The 26,462-nt window shown below is 37.8% G+C and overlaps 1 protein-coding gene across 4 annotated transcripts; it reads left to right on the forward strand.

The window, feature by feature from the left end:
* The first annotated feature begins 3,176 nt into the window (after positions 1-3,176).
* LOC102405681 (rho GTPase-activating protein 11A) lies at positions 3,177-25,422 on the forward strand. Of its 4 annotated transcripts, none has more exons than XM_006048190.4 (12): positions 3,178-4,055; positions 8,813-8,883; positions 10,556-10,652; positions 11,159-11,412; positions 12,063-12,226; positions 12,393-12,539; positions 16,288-16,362; positions 17,500-17,661; positions 19,784-19,913; positions 20,372-20,480; positions 22,274-22,412; positions 22,947-25,422. In XM_006048190.4, the coding sequence occupies exons 1-12, from the start codon at positions 3,918-3,920 to the stop codon at positions 24,527-24,529; spliced, it is 3,069 nt and encodes a 1,022-aa protein (XP_006048252.3). In that variant the 5' UTR covers positions 3,178-3,917; the 3' UTR covers positions 24,530-25,422. The 4 variants fall into 4 exon arrangements, with proteins under 4 accessions (XP_006048254.3, XP_006048252.3, XP_006048253.3 ...); XM_025295963.3 differs by lacking the exon at positions 3,178-4,055 and adding an exon at positions 7,476-7,500; XM_006048192.4 differs by having other exon boundaries at positions 3,177-4,055; positions 22,274-22,986.
* Positions 25,423-26,462: the final 1,040 nt, after the last annotated feature.

A 26,462-nucleotide genomic window follows, 5' to 3' on the forward strand; every position in this document is an offset into this window, starting at 1 on the left:
CTCAAAAGAACTTGGCTATGAGCTGTCTGTAGCCAATACTCCTGTAAGCAAAGATGAGCAAGCATCTCAGTCTTGGAGGGCAATGTAGGTGAAGCATCGCTGTGCCATTATTCTGGTGAGAACTCCAGTGACCTGAGAAAATCACTATATTATTTTCTGTTAGTCAAGCTGAATTTTAGACATCTCCCCAAATGTTTTGGTTTTATTAATCAATGAAATCATGTCTGTGCAATGTGCCAGGCCTTAAAGGCAATGATTTCAAGGCCGATCACTTTGGCTTTACAGAGAATATCTCCAGATCTGATTTGGAAAGCTACTCAAGTCACCTTCTCCCAAGCGGGGGTGCAGGAAAAAAATGTAGGGAAGAACTTTGAGAGATACTTGATTAATTTCACAGAAAAGAGAGTGAGATAGCTAAAGAAAAAATGTGTGCTGCCTAGTGGCACTAACTAGAAGCAAAGTCTAGGGAATTCCCTTGCCATCTAGTGGTTAGGACTCTAGGGACCTGGGGTTCAATCCCTGTTTGGGGAATTAAGATCCCCACAAACTGCGGGGCACAGACAAAATTAAAAATAAATAGATAAAATAAAGGCAAAATCTAATGATCCAGTCAAGGTACTCTGTGGGGCATTCAGTATAGTGTATTGTTACTTCTAGAGGTAGGTGTGGGAGTTTGCTGAAGTGAGACAAAATGTCTAGGGATGAGTAGCCATATGGAAAAAGATAAAGCTTGATCCAGCCTTTATTCTACAATGGATAAATTCCAAATGGGTCAGAGATCTAAATTTTTCAAAAATGAAACCATACTGGTATTTTTTCAAAAAGAATAAATGAATTCTTTTATAACTTGGAAGTGGGAAAAACATTCCTACCTATCATTCAGAGTCTCATTAAGGGAAGAGGTTGATTATTTTAACTACAGTTTAAACAGACAACAGACAAGCAAAGCAAATAGTCCAATAACGGTTAGTTTTTAAAAGTGCAACACAAGACTTCCTTGGTGGCCTAGTGGTTAAAGATTCACCTGCTGATGCAGGGGACATGGTTCGATCCCTGGTTGGGGAAGATCCCACATATTGCAGAGCATCTAGGCCCCTGCACCACAACTATGGGCATGCCCTAGAACCACTCTCTGTAACAAGAGAAGCCACCTCAGTAGAGGTCCGGCTGAATAAACTATAGTACATTCATAATAACCAAAGAGAAGATGTATATCTAGCTCATTTAAAACACAGTATTTTTCCTGTACATTTCCAGTGGGACACTAATATGGAGGGAAAAAACACACATGCAAACTTAAACTTCATTCAGCAGTCTTATGTTAGCAATACTGCTATTCTTATTCTGTTAATATATATGTATTATTTATACATATATATTTATATGTGTGTATTTATAAATATGAATAAAGAAGTAAATAATTGTGTCAATACATTAAGAACTAGTATTTTCATCTTAAGAGAAAGGACAAAACATAAAATCAAAGCACTCAGCTTTAAAGAAAAAGCATTAAGATACAGTTAGAAAAATATTCAAGAGATACAGTGGGTCCTAAAACCCAAAACAAAGGGAAGTTTGGGTAAAGGAGGAGGCTAAAAACCATGTAAGTAATTTTTTACAGTTATGTCTGAAGCAGGAAGAAAAGAGAAATACGTTTAGTAGAGCTTCTGATGCACTGCTCCTATTAAAACTGATGGCTTTTTCTGTAGTGTTTTTGTCTCCTGAATGCTAGGCCCAGTCCACCATTCCACCTTCACTTTTTATTAAGTTAATTTCTGCTGATTCTTCAGATCAGTTCATTGTTACATCACCCCCTCCCCCATCAAGGATCTTTCATTGTACCCTATCATAGAATATTCCTTTCCTTAGGGCATGTCTCTTAGTTAATAATTATGTCCCCAATCATATAATTACTTGGTTGATATTCTCCCCTGCTCCCTCCCCCCTTGGAGGGCCAAAATCGTGTCTGGTTTCACTCATCCTGTACCAAACTGCACGTGTGTGCTCAGTCGCTTCAGTCCTGTCTGACTCTTAGTAACCCCATGGATTGCAGCCCGCCAGGCTCTTCCTTCCATGGGATTCTCCAGGCAAGAATACTGCAGTGGGTTGCCATGTTTGTTTCCATTTCAGGGCATCCTCTTTAGATTGGAAAAGGTAGAATAAGTACCTGAACTCCAAAAGGAACAAAATGCTTCTAAGAAAACTGTTTCCCATTTAAACTCTTTCAAGTCGGGCAAATGACGCATTTGGCCTCTGGCACTGTTAGGCGATAAGCACACAACTGGATAAGGCAGATACAGTTTTGTTTTTTGTTTTAGTTTTTGCTACTCTTGCCAAGTTTACAGGGACTGAGGCATGGGTGGTAATAAACATATGCTGTATTGTCTGTAGTATTTGAGTCCACATCTCCAGCCCTAAAAATATTTAATCTCCGATGGGACTGCTGACGTTTGAGAATGGAAAAGCAGCCCGGGGACGAGGGCTGGGTATGTGCGGTCTTGCCTGTCAACAAGATAAACCACGCTCTCTGCACCGTGAGGGCCGGGAACCAGTCTCCTTCGTGGTCTAAGTCCAGACCCCACCGAATGAAGCTTTTGCAGCGGCCGCCTCCCCTAGACTTTCCTCCCGCACTCCACTCTCTCTTGACAGGTCTTCTTTGTTGTATTTTAACTACTTAAACGCAAAGATCTGGGTGTCATCATCAGTCCCCTAAGTATGGACCAGTTCCCAAAGCCGAGGTTTCCACCAAACATTCCGGCTTAGGGTTACTAAAATCAGCGTTGATGAATCCCGACCAAATGGTCTCCCTTACGGTTCCGTAGAACCGGTTTCTTCGTAAAAGGGCCTTCAGCCTCCGTCGAGACCTAAAAAAAAGAGAGAGAGAGAGAGAATGAGGTGTCTATTACATTTCCCCAAATACATTATCTCGGGTTCAGGCCAGGTGTTTTAAAATACACAATAGACAGTATTTCCCTGTAAATTATGGCTAAGAAGGAGCAAGTGGAACTCATCTTTCTTTCCGTGTTTCTTAGTTTTGCCCTCCACACCTTTCGTGCCCAACCCCGTCGCCCGCCCCCGGCCGGTAACCCGGTAACGCCCTGGACAGGCAGCTCCTAGCCACCTTCCAGGGTCCTGATTTTGAAAAGAGGAGCGGACCAATCAGAGTGCGGAGCGCTGTTTGGCGCTGCCATTTGAGCTTGGGCTGAAACCGAGGGTGGGCCGGCCGCGGCGCCTGCGGTGTCTGCAGAGGCGGTGGGGGCGGAGGAATGAAGAGGGTCGCTTGACTTCAGTAAACGCACCGGGATGTGTTGGCCGGGGCAGCCGGCAGGCTGATGGGGGAGGGAAGGAGCAGCCTGTGAAACGGGGTGACGGCGGCCACGAGCCCGGGCGGGGACCGGGCCTGGGAGAGGCCCCTGAGCAGCCGGCTGGTCCGGTGGCTGGGCTAGGGTGGGGGGCGTGGGGTCGCAGGGATAGACGCTCAGCTGAGCCTGCTGGGGGCAGGAGGGCGAGAAGAAGGGTAGTCTTTACTGTTCGGAGAGAGCCGAGGACAAAGGGAGGTTTGGAAGAGAGTGGCTGGAAGTAGTGAGAAGCTGGTAACAGGCGTGCTGCAAGGAACTGAAAGGATCTGAGAGAAAGAAGGGAAATCTGTGTAAGTAGCGAAAGAATTAAGTGACAAGAAAGGCCAGTGAAAGTGAAGGAAAGGTGAGGGGTGGCACAGAGCTAAGAGAAGGGTCGGTGAAAGTGTATAGAGGATCGAGGAAAAAGCCGTGGAAGTGGCTGGGGTCCGGGGCCGGAAGAGTGTCAGACGGGGCCGGAAGGCAGCGGAGCTGAACGCAAAACTGAGAGTGTTTGGAAACTGGAAGACTTGGTGGCGAAAGAGGGTCAGGACTCAGATCGCACCTCGGAGAGTGAGCGACATGTCCGGGATGTGGGATCAGAGGCTGGTGCGTTTGGCGGTTGTACAGCAGCTTCGGGCTGCCTATGGAATTAAGGTCAAGGGTGGCCGTGCTCAGTGCGATCGCAGGAGACAGGAAACAGCAACCACGGAAATAGTGGTAAGTTCTGGGGAAAGAGGTTTAGATTTTAAAAGGGACCGGGGAGGGGGGTGGTGCGCATTCTGTACCATCGCTTATTACCAGGTCATGCTAAAATGTTCATTCTGTATGGATCCAAGAGAATATGTTTAACTGTGTCAACCGCAGCAACATTGACATTTTGAACTAGATAATTCTTTGAGGGGCATAGGGGTTAGCTGTCGTGTACATCATAGGATCTTTAGCAGCATTGGCTTCTACACACGAGAGGCCAATAGCGTGTCCCAATTGTGACAATTAAAAATGTCGCCAGAGATTGCCAACTTACTGTATTTGGAACAAGTTGCACGTGGGAAGGGAGACAAACACTCACCACTGTTGAGTAACATTTGGAGAGGGACAAGGGATACTAGTCCATTTTCTAAATGAATCAGTAAATGAGGAGATGTGATAGCATTAGGAATAGGCTTTAAATGAGTTAATTGAGAAACCACAGTGGAATGGCTCAGAAGCAGTTGATTTTTGGGTGGTTGAGGTAAGGGGATTTTGAATGAGATTTTAATGTTTGTACAGAATCCTGAAGAATTTCATTGTGAAAAATAAGTTGCATATAAGGATTTTGTTTTAGATTTATATCTAAATATAAATCAGATCAGATCAGACCGTCCTGTCCGACTCTTTGCAACCCCATAAATCGCAGCACGCCAGGCCTCTCTCTCCATCACCAACTCCCGGAGTTCACTGAGACTCGCGTCCATCGAGTCAGTGATGCCATCCAGCCATCTCATCCTCTGTCGTCTCCTTCTCCTCTTGCCCCCAGCAAGCTGCCCCCTCCCAGCATCAGAGTCTTTTCCACCTCAACTCTTCGCATGAGGTGGCCAAAATACTGGAGTTTCAGCTTTAGCATCCTTCCTTCCAAAGAAATCCCAGGGCTGATCTCCTTCAGAATGGACTGGTTGGATCTCCTTGCAATCCAAGGGACTCTCAAGAGTCTTCTCCAACACCACAGTTCAAAAGCATCAATTCTACGGCGCTCAGCCTTCTTCACAGTCCAACTCTCACATCCATACATGACTACAGGAAAAACCATAGCCTTGACTAGATGAATCTTTGTTGGCAAAGTAACGTCTCTGCTTTTGAATATGCTATCTAGGTTGGTCATAACTTTCCTTCCAAGGAGTAAGCATCTTTTAATTTCATGGCTGCAGTCACCATCTGTAGTGATTTTGGAGCACAGAAAAATAAAGTCTGACACTGTTTCCACTGTTTCCCCATCTATTTCCCATGAAGTGATGGGACTGGATGCCATGATCTTCGTTTTCTGAATGTTGAGCTTTAAGCCAACTTTTTCACTCTCCACTTTCACTTTCATCAAGAGGCTTTTTAGTTCTTCTTCACTTTCTGATACCTAATATATATATACACCTAATTATATGGTACTTTATTTTAAGATCACAAATATAGTAGGTTTGTAAGTGTGTGAAAGAATTTGTGTGCATATTTCTTTTTTTTACTTCTAAAGAAAACTGACACTTTGCTTTTAGAGTCAGATAGACTGATTTGTGTTTGATTCCTGTTCTCCTCCTATTTGGGGTGTGATCTTGGGCTGCTTGTCCTAAGCCTCAGTTTCCTACTCTATAAAATTGGAATGATATCTCTCCTTGAGTTGTTTGGGGAAGTTAAAAAATAAGATTTGTAGATAAGACTAGCACACAGTGCCTGTCACATGCCACTTATTTATTCAGCCAGTTGTTATGATAATCAGAGATCTACATTCTAATTAGTAATCATGCTAGAAACCCTAATAAAGTAGAGAAATACAGAAGATCATTGTGTTATGAGCTCTAACATGTTAGGTAATTATTTAAATACTAGATTTCTTTAGCTCTTTGTTGTGTATTATCTAATGAGAGTTTTGAGCTCTTTACGAAAAGTGCTAGGCATCTTTTTAAAGATGGTATTGTAAGTGGTGTTCTAATAAAATTTTAAAAGCATGTTATTAGTTTTATTTTATGAGATTAAATTATAGCACTTATTTGTGAAGTCAATTATTGAGTGTAATGAACAAAAAAACACCAACTCTGAATTCTAGGTATGTATGACTTTTGTAAACTTCAGCTTCGGCATATGATTTATTTTTGCATTTTGTTTGATTGTGTAGTATCAAGAAAATTCTGATTTACCCAAATAAGGGGTTGCCTATACTAACGTAATTTATTTTTCCTTTAAATTTTTTTTTGGCTGCACCTTGTAGCATGTGGGAAATTAGTCCCCGACCCGGACTTTTTCCAGTGAGTCAGCTCTTCCAAATCAGGTGGCCAAAGTAATGGAGCTTCAGCTTCAGCATCAGTCCTTCCAATGAATATTCAGGGTTGCTTTCCTTTATGATTGACTGGTTTGATCTCCTTGCTGTCCAAGGGACTCTCAGGAGTCCTCTGTAGCACAGTTTGAAAGCATCAATTCTTCGGCACTCAGCCTTCTTTATGGATCATCTCTCACATCCGTACATGAATACTAGAAAAACCATAGCTTGACTAGACGGACCTTTGCTGGCAAAGTGATGTTGCTGCTTTTTAATACGTTGTCTGGGTTTGTCATAGCTTTCCTTCCAAGGAGCAAGCATCTTAATTTCATGGTTGCAGTCACCATCTGGAGTGATTTTGGAGCCCAAGAAAATAAAATGTCACTGCTTCCCCTTTTCCCCTTCCTGTTTGCAATGAAGTGATGGGACCGGATGCCATGATCTTCATTTTTTAAAAGTTGAGTTTCAAGTCAGCTTCTTCACTCTCCTCTTTTCACATCCATCAAGAGGCTCTTTGGTTCCTCTTTACTTTGTGCCATCAGAGTGGTTGTTACTGTTCAGTTGCCCACCCCTCTTCCATCTCCTTCGGCTCCCTTTTTCTTCTATTCCTCAAGTGTGGATCTTCCCCAGGGTTCAGATCTCTGTTCCTCTTTTCTGCTCTCTCCCTTTTGTTGTTGTTCCATCGCTAAGTCGTGTCCAACTCTCTTTGACTCCATGGACTGCAGCACTCCAGTCCTCCCTGTCCTTGACTATCTCCTGGAATTTGCTCAAACTCATGTCCATTGAATCCATAATGCTGTTCCACCATCTCATTCTCTGCCACCCTCTTCTCCTCCTGCCCTCAGTCTTTCCCAGCATCAGGGTCTTTTCCAGTGAGTCGGCTCTTCATATCAGGTGTCTAAAAATATTGGAGCTTCAGCTTCAGCGTTAAAGTAGTATCATCTGCATAGCTGAGGTTGTTGATATTTCTCCCAGCAGTCTTGATTCCGGCTTGTGATTCATCCAGCCCGGGATTTCGCATGACGTACTCTGCAAAGAAGTTAAATAAGCAGATGACAACATACTGCCTTATCATACTCGTTTCCCAATTTTGAACCAGTTAGTTTTTCCATGTGTGGTTCTAACTATTGCCTCTTGACCCGATACAGGTTTCTCAGGAGACAGGTAAGGTGGTCTGGTACTCCCAGCTCTTTAAAAATTTTCCATTTTGTTGCGATCCACACAGTCAAAGACTTTAGCATAGTCAATGAAGCAGAAGTAGATGTTTTTCTGAAACTCTGTTGCTCTTTTCTATATTCATCTACTAAATTGAACGGATGCTTGAGAAAGGACTAGTAAGATTTTGTCAGATCATTAAGAATGTGAATGATTTTGCCATGTCATGCAGCTTGCAGGACCTTAGTTCCCTCCACCAGGGATGGAACCCTGACTCAAAGCAGTGAGTCCTAACCACTGGACTGCCAGGAAATTCCCTGAATGATTTATTATTGTAAATAATAATTAAATGTTAATAATATGCTTTTAAAATGTTAAGTGCTTCAAGAGCATTCAGGGAGAGCAGATGTATCTAAAATAAATTAACATATATGTGATTAGGTATGCCCACTTAATCTAATTTTATATAAGCAGACATGTACAGGCTTGAATTAAAACTAAATTCAAGTCCAAGGTATTGCTACAGCCTTCTTAAACAGTGACTCATTTTTGAAGTTTGAATATATGCCCCAAAATAGTGATAGATTCTTTATTCAGAGGTGTGCACACTCATTCAACATATGGATATACTCTTGGGATCTTCAAATGTATTAACATTTGAACGTAATACATTCTATTGTGACTTCTTAAAAATGGTTTTCAGAGTGTGAAATAAAATTTAAATTGTTTACAAAATCCTTTCCTTCAATGTTCAAAGCAGTTTGCTTAGTACTCTCCAGTAATGTGGAAAGTGTTCCCAGATGGCACAGCGTAAAGACTCTGCCTGCCAATGCAGGAAATGCCAGAGATGTGTGGGTTCAATCCCTGGGTCAGATCAGTCGATTTGACCTTCTGTTCAAGTTAGTAAATATTTATAAGGTGACCAATAGAAAGTTTAAGGTCAGTATTTATATGTAGTTACTGAAGGAGCTTGTAGTATTTTCCAGAAATGTTAGTATTTTGGGCCAAATTCTGTATAAGAATTTCCTGACTGAACACTAAATGGATTAAAAGATTTTCCATTATGGGATTGGAAACAGGGAATGTGCTTCCTTGCTTAAGGGCAAAGTGACTGTTTTGCACTCCCAGCACCTAGCATCTTAGTATACAGTAGTTACTTTTTAACAAATGAACTTGATGTAACTGTTTTCTATGTCTTGACTAATAGTTTATTTCTGCTATCTTGTTTTATTTTTTGCAATTTTTAATTTACCTAATATTTAAGAAAGCTTATATATTGAGCCTAATATTTGTGTTAGAGTAACTGAATTTGTCATTCTAGGGTAAAATATTTGGAGTACCATTAAATGCATTGCCCCAGTCCGTTGTACCAGAATATGGACATATTCCAAGGTGAGCAAAGTTTGAAATGAAGAGTAAATATTTCAAACTACTATTTGAATGTATGAAAATAAATAGTTAATTGATGCACACAATTAGTTGGAACTAGCAAATGATTTTATTTCTCAACATTTACTCAGATTAAAAGTTGTTTATTTTTAATTTTGCATGTTTTAACACTTTAATTTGCATTCATTTTCAGGATTGAATTTTAAGGTTCAGTAATGAATAAGTGTTAGAAACAAGAATTTTTGGTTCTCAGTCTTTTCACTGCTGTTCTGATTATACTCAGTGATATACTAAACTACCAATTCAGTTATAATTTTTATTATTTTTTGTTTTAGAAATGTTGAATAAAAGAATATGTAAGCTTTTGGGGTATTTGTGAATATAAATTATGTAACCCATGAACTTTTTTATATCACTATTTGTAAATAACCTTTTGGACTAACTGCATCAGAAATTACTAGGGAAGTTTTCATCTTAAGAAAATAGTTTAAAAGTGCATAGTATAAACAAACTACCTTAGCTCTTACTAATTCATTTCTCCTCTGTCCAAAATAGGGTTCATTCTGGTTACTATTGTCCAATAACCTAAGTTTTTAGTTGATGCATTCTCTAAAAGCTTTTGAACTCTTTTTTGCCTTAAGACAGTTTTCCCTCACTCACACTGTAGATTCACAGTCTTCATGAGGTAACCACTTAGTGTTTTGCCTTTTAGATGGCCTATGAAAGGGCTTTTTATGATGATATTCAACATTTAGAATTGCAGTCATAACCCTAGTGTGTGTGTGCATGCTAAGTCACTTCAGACGTGTCTAACTCTTTGTGATCCCATGGACTGTAGCCCACCAGGCTCCTCTGCCCATGGGATTATACCAGCAGGAATACTGGAGTGGGTGGCCTGCCCTCCTCTAGGGCATTTTCCCAACCCATGGATCAAACCCACCTCTCTTACGTTTCCTGCATTGGCAGGCGGGATCCTTACCACTAGTGCCACCTGCGAAGCCCCATGTCCCTAGTAGTAATGACTAAATCTTTGTTGTAATTTGTTTGCCTGCTTTAAAAAGAAAACTTTTCTGTCAGTAACTGTACATCAGTAGAATGCCTTCATTTCCTTGCAGCTGACATCCATTCAGATTTGTGTTACCAGCTGTTAACTAAGCATATAAAGCCAATATTGATTGTTAAAAATTATTCAGTATTAAAGAAATTGAGCACACACCTCTAAAAATATGAGAAGGGTTGTAAAGACTGGGATCAATTTATCCGACTTTCTGAGAGGGAAAAAACCTTCACTTATGTTGGGACAAATGTGCAGATGCCAGGTTTTTTAAGCTATGTGTGTTGTGCAAGATCACCTGTGGAAAGAGAGTAGGTAAAGAAAAGAAGGAGGCCTTGGAGCCCTGGGTGGTCTTAGGATGGAGAAGTCTGGCAGAAAAAGAAGAGCCAGAAAAGAAGTTTGAGAAAGAGCAGCCAGGCAGACAGCAGGAAATAAGTGTAGTTAAAAAGAGTATTTAAAAGATCATCAGGAGTGGTCAAGTATCAAGCAAGATAAAGACAATGACTTGACTCTGGATTTGGCAAGGCAGAGCCCATTAGTGACTTTGATGGAGTAATGGGGATAAGTTTGATTGCAGAGGATTTGTGCATCCTGCCACCTGAAAAGAGTTCTGTCTTTCAGTTTTCTTGTTGATGCTTGCACGTCTTTAGAAGAGCATGTTCATACAGAAGGGCTTTTTAGGAAATCAGGATCTGTTATTCGTCTAAAAGCACTAAAGGTAAGCATATGCTTGAACTATATTTGTACCACTCTTTGATTAGGTTTTTAAGATTGAAATATTTAGAATTATTACATGAATTATTGACAGAAATTGAGTTTGCAAATAGCTTTTTTTCATGACAGAAGAACCTTTTTCCAAAGTGTGTATCATTTATATAATGCTTTTTTAAAAAATTGAGGTATAATTCACAAATATATTTAAGGCATACAACCTGATGTTTTGATATACATATATGTTGTGAAATGATTTTCACAATCAAGCTATTTATATAATGCTTTAAAAATTTACAGAGTACTTTCAAACTCATGGTCCTTGTCCCTGTGTACGATAGGAAATGAAAGTTTGTTTAAATTTTTATTTTTAGCCTTCTAAAAAGTACTGATATATACTAAAGAGTTAAGAGAAATTCATTCAAGAAAGCTCTTTAGAGTATAAGGAAGGATACTTTATTTGTGTTAAACCCTAAAACCCCAGAGTACTCAAAATGATTATATTCATTTTAGAATAAACTCGATCATGGTGAAAGATGCCTGTCTTCTGCACCTCCTTGTGATACCGCGGGACTTCTTAAGCAGTTTTTTAGGGAATTGCCAGAGCCCATTCTCCCAGCTGATTTGCATGAAGCACTTTTCAAAGCTCAACAATTAAAAACAGAGGAGAAGAATAAAGCTACATTGTTGCTCTCCTGTCTAATGGCTGACCACACAATTGATATATTAAGATACTTCTTTAACTTTCTCAGGAAAGTTTCTCTTAGGTAAGTAGTAAAAAAAGTTTTGGGGAGATAACAATTTAATTTCTCAACTAGCTAGATATACCCTTATGATAATAAATTTCATTTGGAATAGAAATTTTTCTTAAAAATATTATATTTTTCCTTACTATAAGAAGTATATCCTGTATAATGAAAAATATGTAATATTTCCTTGCTGTCTTGGGGTTGGCATTGTGAATGCCTTAATGGCTTATTAGTGTTATAGGATTCTGAGGCCATTAAATGGCTTCTAATGATTACTGTGTTTTTAAAATATTTGTGGTTTGCTTTTCAATTTGTCCCTTCTGCTGGCTGTCATTGAGCCTGTTTGTTCTAGACATACTTACTGCCTTCAGTACTTTGAATTTTCTGTGTGTGAAAATCAAAGAAATGTGTTCAATTTGTGTGGGGGGAAAAAGTGTGGACTCTAGGGGTAGCAGTGTTTTCGTGACATATATATAAGCACACAGAGGCTGTGTATTTCTGATTCTGTCTTATTTCAAGTCAGTCATGTAGATGGGTAGGTGAGGGGTAACTGTATCTTGGTTTGTGTTTAACTGGTAAAGTGAGAGGTCTTCAGAATGTGCTCAGTGTTATTTTAACTCTGTATTTTTATCTTTGACTCCATCTTATAAAACTTTTTTTCATTTAAGGTCCAGTGAGAATAAGATGGATAGCAGCAATCTTGCTGTAATATTTGCACCAAATCTTCTTCAGACAAGTGAAGGACATGAAAAGATGTCTGCTAACACAGAAAAAAAGCTACGACTACAGGCTGCAGTAGTACGAACTTTTATTGATTATGCATCAGATATCGGTAAGATGTAGTTGCATTCTTAAGTAATGCAATTTGTTTAAATGAGGGAGATCCCAGCTTTTTCTAAGTGAGCTACCAAGACAACTGTTGGGAAGTAGTTATGTACTATTTAAATATTTGGAGGAAGGGTAGAGGAAAAATCTTGATTGTGAACATTTTCATTTAGGGCATGTTCCAGATTTTATCCTAGAAAAGATACCAGCTATGTTGGGTATTGATGGTCTCTGTGCTACTCCATCACTAGAAGGCTTTGAAGAAGGCGATTATGAAACTCCTGGTGACTATAAGAGAAAACGAAGACAAAGTGTAGGAGGTAAGTGGTCATGGCAGCCCCATATGTGGAGGTATGACAGTTTGCTTTTGCCTGAAATGTGTTTCAAAGTTATTAACTGTCCCATTGCTTTTTTGAATCTTTTGGCCTTATATGGTATTCCCACCTTCTGTTTCTTCTTGCCTTCCTTGTAGATTTTCCTTGTGCCTTCCTTGTAGATTTTCCTTGTACCTTCTTTGTTCTGTAACAAAATACTTATGATCCATCCCATATCAAGGTATTTATCCAAAGAAAATGAAAACACTAATTTGAGAAGACATGCACCCTTATGTTCATCGCACAATTATTTTCAATAGCCAAGATAAGGAAATAACCTAAGTATCCATCAATGGATGAATAGTAAAGATGTAGTATGTACATATATAATGAATACTTCTATTGTTAATTTTTTGAGGAGTCTCCATAATGTTTTCCATAGTGACTGCACCAATTTACATTCCCACCAACAGTATATGGGGGTTCCCTTTTCTCCACATCCTCTCCAACACTTGTTATTTCTTGCCTTTTTGATAATAACCGTTTTAACAGTTGTAAGGTAGTGTCTCATGGTTTTGATTTGCATTTCCCTAGTAGTCAATAATTTTGGACATCTTTTCATGTGCCTGTTGGCCATGTGTGTGTCTTTAAAAAAATGTCTATTCAGTTCCTCTGCCTATTTTTTGACTGGGTTGTTTGTTTTATTTGGTTGTTGTTGTTGAATTATATCAGTTCTTTATATATTTTGGATATTAACCACTTATCAGATATGTGATTTGCAGATATCTTCTCCCATTTAGTAGGTTGTCCTTTCATAAAACTGATGTCACATAGGCTACTGCCTATGTTTTCTTCTAGGGGTTTTATGGTTTCAGGTCTTACATTCAGGCCTTTAATCCATTTTGATGATTTTTGTCTGTAATGTAATACACTGGTTTAATTTCCCTCTTTTGCATGTGACTGTCCAGTTTTCCCAACACCATTTATTGAAAAGACTATTCTCTCTGCCTTTTATATTCCTTTGTCATAAGTTAATTTTCCATATATGTATGGGTTTATTTCTGGACTCTTTGTGGCTTCCCTGCTGGCTCAGTGGTAAAGAATCTGCCTGCTAATGTAGGAGACATGGGTTTGAACCCTGGATCGGGAAGATTCCCCAGAGAAGGAAATGGCAACCCACTCCAGTATTCTAGTCTGGGAAATCCCATGAACAGAAGAGCCCAGTGGGTTACAGTCCATGGGGTCGCAAAGAGTTGGACACGGCATAGCAACTGAGCATGTACATATACCTACATTTATCCACTTTCTTTTGGCTGCCATTTGCTTGGAGTATCACCTTTCATCCCTTCACTTTGAGCTTATCTATCTTTAGAGCTGAGGTAAGTCTCCTGGAGGCAGTGTATAGTTGGGTTTTGTTTTTTAATCCATCCAGCCACTCTGTATCTTTCGATCAGTGAATTCAGTCCATGTACATTGTGGCTCAGACAGTAAAGAATCTGCCTGCAAGGCAGAAGACCTGGGTTCGATCCCTGGGTTGGGAAAATCCCCTGGAGAAGGGAATAGCTACCCACTCCAGTAGTCTTGGACTTCCCTGGTGACTCAGATGATAAAGAATTTGCCTGCAGTGCAGGAGACCTGGGTTTGATCCCTGGGTCAGGAAGATCCCCTGGAGAAGCGAATGGCAACCCACTCCAGTATTCTGTCCTGGAGAATTCCGTGGACAGAGGGGCCTGGCGGGCTACAGTCCACGGGATAGCAAAGTCAGACTTGACTGAGTGACTAACACTTTCACTTTCACATTTAGGATGATTATTAACAGATGAAAACTTAGTACTGCCTAAATTAAAATTGTTTTCTGGTTGTTCTCTTTGTCCATTGTCTCTTTTTCTTTGTGTTTCTGTCTTCCATTTTGTTCTGTGGTGTTTTTCTGTTTTCTCTTTCATGTTTTGTGACTCTGCTCTAGATTTATATTTTGTGGTTACTGTGAAGTTGGTATAAATTGTCTTGTAGATGAAATAGTCCTTTTTCTGCCAACAGTGTCTTATTACCTTCACTTGCTTATATGAGTTTCATCCTTTTCCTCCTCCTCTTTTGTGTTTTTGTTGTCTCACATTATGTCTTTATGTTGTGTGTTCACCACCAAATTGAAGTAGCTACAGTTTTACTGCTTTTTTTCCCTTTAACCTTTAATATAGAATTGTTTGACAACTTATTCTGATATGGAGTTGCAATTTTCTGATACTGTTTATCCTCTTACTCAAAGCTTTGTTTACTTTTGCCTTTTGTTTCTGGTAGAAGAGTTCCTTTCAACATTTTTGTAAGGCAGGTCTAGCACTGATGAACTCCCTCAGCTTCTGTTTCTCCTTCTAATCTGAATAATATAGCTAACAGTTTTTATCTTTAAATATTTTGAGTATGTCATGTCATTCCAATCTGTCCTGGCTTGTCCTTAGTCATCAAAATTAGAATTCTACGTGTTCTTATCTGCTCTTTTCTCATTCCCATATCCTACTGTCTACCAAGTCTTATCACTCTGATCTTGTAAATACCTTTATTACTGCCTCTGTTTCCACAGGACCTACCTCAGTTCAGAGCCTCATCTCTTGCCTGGCTAATTCCCATTCTTCCTTCAGGTCTTACCTTAAATACCACCTCCTCAGCGATACCTTCTCTAACTCCACGATTTAAATCTGTTGTTAATATTTGTACTTCATGCTGTTTACCCATTTTTCGATAGGTATTTATTTGCTTGTTATATTTAATGTTTGCTTCCTCCAATAGAAAGTTTCATAAAGGTCACTGTTTCATATTTTGGCTACTGTTGTATCTTCATTGTGTCTGACACATAATAGGTACGAAATATATATTTGTTGAATGACTGAATAACATACTTAGAAGAACCTTTAGCTAGTTTGCCTATCTCCAAGGAGGCTTACACACACACACACACACACACACACCCTTGCTGCTGCTGCTGTGAAGTAACGTCAGTCGTGTCTGACTGTGCGACCCCACAGACTGCAGCCCACCAGGCTCCTCTGTCCCTGGGATTCTCCAGGCAAGAGTACTGGAGTGGGTTGCCATTTCCTTCTCCAATGCATGAAAGTGAAAAGTGAAAGTGAAGTCGCTCAGTCATGTCTGACTCTTAGCGACCCCATGGACCACAGCCTACCAGGCTCCTCCATCCATGGGATTCTCCAGGCAAGAGTACTGGAGTGGGGTGCCATCGCCTTCTCTGACATACACTCTACCCCCAACTAATCTATCATACTGCTGTCAAAGCGCAGAAATGATGGTTTTGTTCCTTTTTCCCTTTGGAGAAGTTCAGATTCTTCAAAATTATATACAGCCTTGTTTTCCTAACGCACAAGACTTCTCTCTTAACCATATCCACTGTTCACTAGTTGCTCTAGCTGTGTCAAACTCCTGGCTTCTAATATACATACATTCTGTTTATTCTTACATGCCTTTGCATATGCTAGTCACCTCGCCTGAATTCTACCTTGTACCTAATCAACACCTACAAGGTTTTATTTCCCTTTCCAAGCTTTCTCTCTGGTGCCATTTCTTCCTTTCCTCAAAAGGTAATGATACCCTCTTCTGTACTCTTTTATACATTGTATTCATTTTATACATTGTAGTTAGTTGTTTTACAGTTTATTCTGTATTTAATGTTTTCCTATTTATGAGTTATTGATGAAAGATAGGTAAATGTTGTTATAATTGATTATATTATATATGCCTTGCATTTCAGATTTTGTTAGTGGAGCATTAAATAAATTTAAATCTAACAGGACACCTTCTATTACACCTCAACAGGAAAGAATTGGTAGGTATTATATATTTTTATTTAATTGGACATTTATATATGTGCATTATGGGCTTCCCTGTTGGCTCAGAGCGTAAAGAATCTGCCTGCATTGCGGGAGACCCAGGTTCTATCCCTGGGTCTGGTAGACCCCCTGGAGAAGGGAATGGCACCCGACTCCAGTATTCTCGCCTGGAGAATCCCATGAACAAAGGAGCCTGGTGGGCCACAGTCCATGGGGTCACAAAGAGTCAAACATGACTGAACAACTAAGTTTCACAGTTTCATGTATATTATACAGAAATTAATTGTGGTAATAAATTACCTGATTTATTTTGTTTAATCAATTCCAAGTGTAATTTTTAGTGGAGATGTTGTACTATAGTACTGTATTATGACATTGGATTTAAATGTGATTACATATATAATTACATTGGATATGTTGAACTTAATATTATAGGTAAGAATTTATTTTAGTCTGTGTTTGTTTGTTTTAATTTTCTTGTTTTTCTTTTGAACTTTTAATTTTGTACTGGGGTATAACCAGTTAACAATGTTGGGATAGTTTCAGGTGAACAGCTAAGGAACTCAGCCATACATATACAATATTTTAGTCTGTTGTTATGTCTGTGATCTTCTAAGTCATGTTCTTCCATTTGCAAGTGGGATGCTACTGAACATGTGAGACTGAAAAACTCAATCTCATTTTTATTCAGAACCAGAAAATTATTAGCGTTTGTTCCAGTTTTTTATTTTAATTTGCTTGTGGCTAAAATTATTTAACCTGGTAATAGAAAATTTGATTGTTTTTCATTTTCCAGATTGAAGACATTAATTGGTTAATAGTTATATTAATATGAAATATTAATTATTTAATTAATTAATTATTTAATTAATTAATATAAATATTAATATGAAAAGCAAAAATATTTAGATTAGTTTTTGTTTCAGCTGTTACTAAGAATCTTGCCTCTTTACAACTTGACTTTTTAAGTAATTGCATTAGTGTTAATTTAGTTATTAATGTGTTTTTTATAATACTAATGTAAACATCCCCCCATTTTTGGTTAGTTTTAAATAATAGCTTTATAGGAAGAAATTATATGAAGTGTTTGTATTTTATCAACTCTGGGAGAAAAAACAAAATTTCTTTTTCAGCCCAGCTATCCGTTTCACCAATTCTTACACCAAATGCTAAGCGTAAACTGCCGGTAGATTCTCATGGTTTCTCAAGTAAGAAAAGAAAGTCCATCAAGCACAATTTTAACTTTGAGTTGTTGCCAAGTAATCTCTTCAGTAGCAGTTCTACACCAATATCAGGTAACAAATAGAATTTGTATAACTGGATTATAAACATTAACAGGAGTGCTTATTCTAGACAAAGTGCTATTTCATAATAATCCTTTAGGAGGCAGATTTTATTCTCTGTTTTATCAAATCTCTGGATTTTGTAAAGTCCCCTCACTTTTAAAATAGACAGTGTGGTTCAGTGTAATTAATGTGTGTGTGTGTTTTTTACGCCTTGCCTGTTGAAAGCGATGGGTCACTGTGAATAGGAATAGTACTGGTGCTCAGGTTTTACCTGATTGAATATCCTGAATTCTACTTTAGTTGCTTCTGAATCTATGGCTGTGACTTGATTATTGCCTCCTGTTGAACTGAGGTCACCAGCGTTTGAGTGTCTCTGAATTCAGAGTCGGGGTGTTACCATTAATGTAATCATTGTGGGTTAGTTGGGGGCTGGGTAGTATTTTTAGTTTTATACTCAAGGAGCTTTTATAAAATGCCTTAAAAGCTTTAACACCATTCCTTATGGCATGGTTTCCACATCCCTTTACCAGCCCAGTCATTTTATTCTGAATGAACTGCAAGTTCCTAATGTGGCCAACCAGAGCCTCCAGAGAAAAATAAAATCACACACTAATTTGAATACCAGGTTTTTGTTAGCATGATCTTGGATTGGCTTGGCTCCTTTAACATGTATGTGTAGAATACAAGTTGGCTCGTATTAAACTATGTATCAACTATGTATGTATTAAACTCCTATCAACCCAAAATGAAATGAAGCTCTAAGCCCAGAGTCTTCTATCTCATATTTGTCTCACATTTAGTCAAAATGTGAGTGGTCTCAGATTCTTTTAGATTTTATTTGTTTTCAGACAATGTTAAGAGTTCTATTTTGAATTTATTAGCTGGATTATGAGGTCTTCCCAAAAGCCTCTGTTTTGTTTCTGTTATCCAAAAGCTTTACATTTTACTTGTCTGTTTTACTTTAAAAGATGAACAGAATAGCAACTTGTTCTCTATGGTTCATTAAAGTGTAATAATAAGAACTCTGAAGCTATGTCTGTAGTTCTTCCAGTGTTTACAGGTTGGAGATACAAACTTTAACTTAGTATATTTTTAATGTTGAGAGTTTTCCACTTTGGAGGACTATTTCCAAATGGCAGATGTCCATCGGCATTCTTGCCTTTGTTTATTAGCAATACAATATCTTACTCAGGAAACAAATCTCCTTCTCTGCAAGCTCCTGACCCTAAAATAAAGCTACCTGAGTCACATTTGATATATCATATTGCCTCCAAGTTTTTTTTTTTTTTTCAAAGCAAATGCACCCAAAAAGTCACTGTAATGGAAGACTCTGGGGACCTGTGTAAATTCTTCATCAACACCAGTGGGAAAATACAAGTCAAATGTATATGGAGCCTTTGCTCATAACTCATAATAATTTACCCCTAATTTTTTTCATTATAGTTGGTTTCATGATATAGTGTTAAATAACTTTATCAAAATGAGCTATTGTAACCTCCAGTTGTTAGCGTGGAACATGGCAGTAACCATGTGGTTAGATGTGTGTTATGGGTCATCAGTTTTTGTCAAAAATATTGGACAAATTACACTCTAGAGTCAGATAGACAGGAGGTTGGCTAGCAGGTGCATACTGCATACTCAGACACTAAATTGTTTTCAGTAGTTCATTTTTGATAAGGGCATAATTAATCTTATTCACCAGGTTCTGTGCTAGACATCTTATATACATTATAGCCATACTTATATTCACCATAAAAATCCAAATTTAGAGCCTAAAGCCATTTAGTAAGTGATGGACAAACTCAAAGTCTGTCTCAAAAGCTTATTTCTCTAAACTGCAACAGCGCCCATCTCTCCCTTGTAAGTAAGTATTGAGTTTAAAGTAAAACTCTAATATAAAAATAATGTTTAATCTGACCTTTAATTGGCAACTAAAAAGAAATTGATACTTTTTTTTTCTTTTTTGGTTAACTTGGGTTATTTGACCCTTGAAGAGTCTAACCAGAAATTATGTGATTTTGTTGTTGTTTAGGGGTAGAAATTAAGACTTTAAATCTAATTGCTGTTAATATTTTACACTTTGAAAAGCAAATAAATATGTATGGTCCATCACATGTGGTTGTTTTTATAGTTCACTGTGATACAAGCCCGGAAGGGTCATCTCAGAGTTCATTCTCTCCTGTCGCCATCAGTGGAAACCATTTGATCAGTACAAATGTGCTAAGGCGAAGTAAAAGGCTTGCAAGCAAAAAGGTTTGCAGGTAAGTTATCCAGGTTGGGTAAAAATTTGATATATATACTTAAAAAATATTTTGTCTTTCTATTGAAAATCATATTTGAATAATAATTTTTTAAAATCCCCTTTGCCTATAGTCTTATTAATCTAGGGCCTATCCTCCAGAGAAAGATTCCTAATTTGAGTCCATTTTGCCTGTTTAAAATCCTGTTTTTGTTGATGTGGGTAATTTTTAAATTTCCTGAATATAAAAAGCTAGTCTAATGATTCTGGTTTATAAGTGACTAAACTCTTGTGATCAACAGGAAAGATCATTTTTTATGCATATACAATGTGTTCATGTATGGTATCTTAAACCTAAAAAATTATTACTCTATTCAGGTACTAACAATGTGATTTGCTCTGGGCTTTCAAACTTTATTTTGTAGGAATTCCTCTAGTTCTTATGCTGTAAACTGATGTTTTTAATTTCACTCTTTCTAGGGTGGAATCAGGAAAAGCAGGCTGCCTCTCTCCTAAAATCAGCCGTAAAGAAAAGGTTCGAAGATCTCTTCGTTTGAAATTTAATCTAGGGAAAAATAGCAAAGATGGAGTAAGTGTCTTTCACCATTTCCCTGCTATTTATATTAGTGTAAAGTTGGAGACTTGATGCAAAAGACCCTCCCAACCCTGTCTCTCCTCCATCTACTGCCCTGTTCTCAACTCTTCTTTATACCAGGCATTTACACTTGCGTTGTTATCTCCAGTTCCTCCTTTTCTATCCTCCTGAAATCAATTCCAGTGACACTTTCATCCCAATCTCTCACTAAAATAGATCTCACAAGATTACTCATGAATTCAGCACTGCTCAAACAGGTGGACTCAATCCATCAGCAACATGTAACCCAGCTAATGACTTGCTCTTCTTTGGCATATTTTCTTTCCTCGCTTCAAGGACATTTCCTTGCTTCAAGGACATTTTTATTTTCTTCCTTCTTTGCCAGTTAATTTTCTAATTCCTTTATATTGGAGTACCCAAAAAGCTTTGCCCTTGGATTTCTTATCCCACTCCACTCACTCAAGGTGATCATCGGCTCTAACTAAATATCGTGTATTTACTTAGGACTTCAAATTTGTATCTCTAGCCCACATTGCTCTCCTGAAAACAACTTGACTGCTTAACATTTACCTGTTTGACCTCCCAGTTGGGAGGTACTGACATCTTAATAGAGCTCCTGAGCTGCATTTCTCCTTTGCTGTTATTTCTCCACTCCTTCCTCTCTCCCCAGCCCACGCTTCTACCTGCAGTCTTCACCGTCTCAGTTATGGCAACTTACTTTTCCAAGCACTTAGGCCAAACCATGCAGACATTCTAAGCCATTAGGGAATCCTGTCTAACTCTGCTTCCAGAGTCTATCCAGACTGACCACTTTTCACAGCACTTTATTTCTAACTTTTTGAGTTATGTCATTTAAAACTTAGATTACTACAATAAGTTCCTACCACCTGCTTCTATTTCACTGCAGTACTAGGACCAAAATTATCCCCTAAAAAGCGGAGTTAAGTCATGTCACCCCTCTTTTCAGAACCCTCCAGTGGCTCCCTGCTTCACTCTCAGGAGAGAAATAAAGTTCTTACACTGACTTGCAGTGCTCCACATGGTCTGTTCCTGGCCTCCCTCTTGGAGCTCTCCTCCCACCACCCTCCTGCTCATCTGACTTCATTCACTTTTGCCTCTTTGTGATTTCTTGAATGTGCCAGACCTTGCGTCAGCGTTAGAGGCTGCAGTGGCATTTTCCTTTCCTTGGAATGTTCATTCCCCTTATATGTTCATGACTCTCACTCTGTTTACTTTGCTCACAAATCATCTTCAGATCAATATATTTAAAATTGTACCTCCCCCCGGCCACAAAAAATTTATACCCCCACCCTTCACCAGTCCATATCCTTCTTACTCTGTTTTACTTTTCCTTCTAGCACTTTTTATCTTATGTATTGTATATTGTACATTATAATTTATTGTCTATCTTATTCTGCTCTGAATCTCCCCATCAAGAATGTAAATTCCATGAGGGTAAGATTTTGGTCTGTTTTTGTTTTCTTTCACTCTTGTGAACAGTCCTGGGCACAGAATCACCACACACAAAAAATTTTTAAGTTAATGTATGAGGCTGTTTTATTTTAGATCATAATATATCCATTAATAGCCAGTCAAATGCTTATAATTTCCATCAGCATGCATGCAAATATATTGTTTGCTATAAAATTATTCCTAAATTATATATATCTACCTTTTAAAATTAGCTATAGAGGATTTTGATAACTACAAAACAATAGTCTGTCTTAATATTTTGAATTAACTAGGTTTATTTCTTAACCAAAACTTTTTCAATTTTTTCTGTACAGAATGAGTGTTCTGGTGTCAATAGATCTGAAAATGTTGGTCGACGACTTGCAAATCAACAAAGTTTAAAAAATAGGATTGACTCTGTAAAAACAGGTCTGCTTTTTAGCCCAGATACTGATGAAAGATTAACACAGAAAGGTATGTTTACATGATATTGGTAGAGTTTTACCCCAAAAACCTACTTTAATTTCTTTTTTTAGTTTTCTTTCCATTTTATTGAGATAATTGACATATAACCTTTAGTTGCTTTTTTAGTGATAAAATGTGTTAAGTGCTTTACTGTTCTAGAAATTGAAAATTTATGTTTGAATAGTGAAAATATTTGAATTGGAGTGTATGTTTCTATGAGCAATTGGATCTTTACAATGTAAATACAAAAATGTTTAATATTCATACATTAAAAAATTACTTTTTTTGTATTGACTTGTTATTTTTTATCCACACTTTAAACTTTTTATTTTGTATTGGAGTATAGCCAGTTATCAATGTTGTGGTAGTTTCAGGTAAGCTGCAAAGGGACTCAGCCATACATATATATCATAAAAAATTATTTTTAATACAAATCTAATTTATTGGAATTAAATGCTTAGTGTTTCATTTATCATGTATTTGAATAACATTTCAAAAGTAAGTCAAATATAAGTTTAAAAACACTGAACTGCTTTATTTTAGGTTCGAAAAAGAGCAGTAAGTCGGAGGAAAACTTATTAACTCCAGAGCAACTAAGTGGAACAAATTACCGAATATCTTGGATAGGACCTAGTAATTCTGATTTTCAAGAAGTAGATGGAAGTGAAGCTTCTCCAATAGATGGAACTCTTGAGGTGGAGAACTGTTCTTTGGAGCCTGATATGATGGTTGAAAAGTCCCCTGTTAGCTCATACGCGCTCCCCACTCCTAATGTACACAGTCAGCACAGTAACAACATAACTGGCAGCTCTCTTAGTGGTGATGAAAATAACCTGACCACAGAGACTGTGGTGAAAATTCAGAAAGCATTTTCTGAATCTGGAAGTAATCTTCATGCATTGATAAATCACAAGCAGTCATCATTAACTAATGTGGAGAAAGTAAAATTCAATGAAACATCTTCTACCAAAGGTAGCCCAGAGAAAAATCTCTTGAAAACTAATTTGACTGTGATAGAATCAAATGGACACCATACCAGTAACGATGAAGATAGCTTTTCAGAAAGAGACTTCTCACTACATCAGCCTCAAAAATCGGATAGAGAAGCCACTATAAAATGTTACTCAACTCAGATGCAGATACAACTAGAAAACAACATTCATTTCAATATACCAACAGATTATTTAAGCAAGCAGGAGTTGCCCAGTGATGAACATGTAAGGAAACAAGAGTCCCCAAGGGATACCCTCAATACTAAATTAAAGGAGAATGAAAATTTGCTTGAAGAGAACTTACTGAAACATACAGCTTCTAGGGAGGTTGTGGCTAGCACCTCTTCCTTGGGACAGAGCACGGGCAGTAGCACAAACTTGTCAAAACCTAGTCCTGGGGGAATCATTAAACAGCAGTCACTGGTGGAGACACGTGATGAAACGGTTTCTGAATGCTTACAAATGACAAAGCATGGAAGGGTTTCAGACCACATACAGTGGTTTAACAAGCTCTCTTTAAATGAACCAAATAGGACAAAAATTAAGTCACCTCTGAAGTTTCAGCGTACGCCTGTCCGTCAGTCAGTGAGAAGAATCAGTTCTTTGTTGGAGCATGGTGGACAACCTCCAAGGCGTAAATTAGCAAGTCTTGGTGATACTGCTTCTCCTCTGGTTAAATCAGTGAGCTGTGAGAGTGCTCTTCCCTCTTGTGTAGAAAGTATGACAAAAGATTCCTCCCATCCATGTACCAGATCAGGTCCTAAAGAACAGAAGTCTTCATCTTGCAAGCAGTCAAATATTGATATGATTTCAAAATCAAGCATGGAGGTAACTTCTACATCTTTCTTACAAATGAAGAGGCACCCAAACTCTGTGAATGCTTCTCTTGGGTCCACCAGAGTTTGTAAACAAGAAGTGATATCTAATAGCCAAATTAAGGTTCCCTTGGATGATCTAACAAACCATGATATAGTAAAATCTATTGTAAGTAATGATAAGGTCTTTCCCCCTGGAGTAAGCAGCAGGGTCCTTAGAAAACCATCAGAAAAAGAGCGGATCTGGTATAAAGGTTCTCCCAAAAATCCTATTGGAAAACTTCAACTACTACCAACAAGTAAACCTGTAGACTTATAATTGGTAAATGTTGTACTTGTCATTAATGTATATAAAATTATCAATTGGTGATATGACTTGCAAGGTAATTGATGTGTTTGTAGCTCAGGATGATTGTTATGTGATGAATTTAATTTCATTGCACAAGCAACTTGAATTCTTGTTTTTCTTAATTATGGCAATATTTAAGCTGTCTTTAATTTTATTGTGATCTCTTAAAGCAGAGGTTACACTTTACTTTTTTAAAGAAATTGTTGACTGGGTTTATAAGAAGTTAATTTTTGAGAATTGGATGAATTTTATTTTTTAACGTGTGATAGAATGGAATGAGTCGTGCTGATTTCTTGTTACTCCTAGGTCAGATGAGGTTTCTCCAAGAAATCTCAACACATAGAGGGAGAGATAAGCCCTGCAGATCTTATTTCTCAAATTCCATTAATGTTCAGTGTCTTTAAAAATCCCTAGAAATTAATTTGCTTCAATAGCATTTTAATCCTTTGTTCCTTTTGGATGTAATTAGGTTTATATTGCCTATAGATGTGACAGTGTGTTCCCTTGAACTAAGAATAATGGCCGATGCAGAATGACGATGACTCAAGTGTGCTTCTATAGTATGAGGCTGCAGAAATAACAGATGACTTTTAAGCCATACTATATTTTTAAAGTTAATTTGCACAAATACATTTGTATCTGTTTTGTCCAATAAAGAATTTAAAATTCTTTAAGGAGTAATTAAGCTTGGGAGATTTTAATCAAAGTGATTGCTTGTATGCAGATGCTTGGTTTTAGACTTTGAAGTAATTGATGCGCCTCTGTATATTTACCTTGGATTCTTACAAGAACCTGTGATGGTTTTGTCATGTGTGTAAATGTTATTTATTTAGCATAGACATTAAAGAAAACTTTCTGGAAAATGACTTGCCTGAGACTCCAATGAAATTCAAAGTACCTTTTAGAATTTGATCCAGATTGTCAAGCTAATCTGTCTAATTATTAGAAATAACAAAGTTTTAAGGACAGAATACTATCAACAGTAGAGTGTATTTAAGTTCTAGAAGAAGGAATATGTGTGCAGAATCCATCACTAAAGATAGTTTTGCAGGCCAGGTGTTAGCATGCCTCATTCAAAGGCGAGGGCAGGACAGAACCACACTGCACACCACGCAACAACCAGGCAGTGTGAATACGTGGGAGGAATTGAAAGTCATCAGAGGTTTGCTTTACCAAGTCCTCCTTGATAGTGGTACATCTTATTTAAAAGCTATTTCCTGTTTCTATAATCACTACCTAGGAACTGACCCTTTCTCAGAATTAGGAAGTATTACTTATTATATAAAGACTAAAATCTATAGATAGAAACATCATGTTTATCTGACATCAAAACAGGTTTTTAATACAGGTATGCATTTCTGTTGATGGTATTTCTAATAGTAAGTGGATATAGAAAATATTCGTAAATTCTGAGATGTTTGTTGTTGCAAGCAGTTTTTTTTAACTTTATTTTAAAAAATGTATTAATGTCCTTTGATTTCCATGGGAGTAGTTGAAATGTTGAATTGGAAGCCTAATTCAGTAAGAAGACAAGAAATTAACTGTACAAATCACCTGAATCAGTGGATTTTCTAAAAGGCTAATTATTAATAATAAAAGATGTTTATTAAGGAAAAAAACTACCCACATGTCACTCCATTTTTTGTTAGCTGAAAGCTGCAGTGCAGAGTAAAGGATCAGGAAGGTGCAAAGCTTGGAGATGTGGGAACTGGAGAGTTGGGAAAGTTGAGTTTTAGACTTGATTTCGTATTCATGTTTTCATTTTTTCTTATACAATATAGAGATAATGTTTTTAATCTCATGGGGATATTTAATCATGATATACAAACATACTTAAAAGTCTGGGCATGTGCAGTAACTCCAAAAACTATTTTCATTTTATTCTTACAAGTAAATAAAAATC

This window comes from Bubalus bubalis, chromosome 11 (assembly GCF_019923935.1).
Source record: "Bubalus bubalis isolate 160015118507 breed Murrah chromosome 11, NDDB_SH_1, whole genome shotgun sequence".
Taxonomy (NCBI): Eukaryota; Metazoa; Chordata; class Mammalia; order Artiodactyla; family Bovidae; genus Bubalus; species Bubalus bubalis.

What these genes read in the sequence shown, in the direction of transcription:
- LOC102405681 (XM_006048190.4), top strand. Translation starts at nt 3,918, where the DNA reads ATGTCCGGGATGTGGGATCAGAGGCTGGTGCGTTTGGCGGTTGTACAG. An exon ending in TGATTATGCATCAGATATCG is followed by an intron (nt 12,227 to 12,392) that starts GTAAGATGTAGT and finishes ATTTTCATTTAG; the next exon opens with GGCATGTTCCAGATTTTATC. An exon ending in ACCTCAACAGGAAAGAATTG is followed by an intron (nt 16,363 to 17,499) that starts GTAGGTATTATA and finishes TTTCTTTTTCAG; the next exon opens with CCCAGCTATCCGTTTCACCA.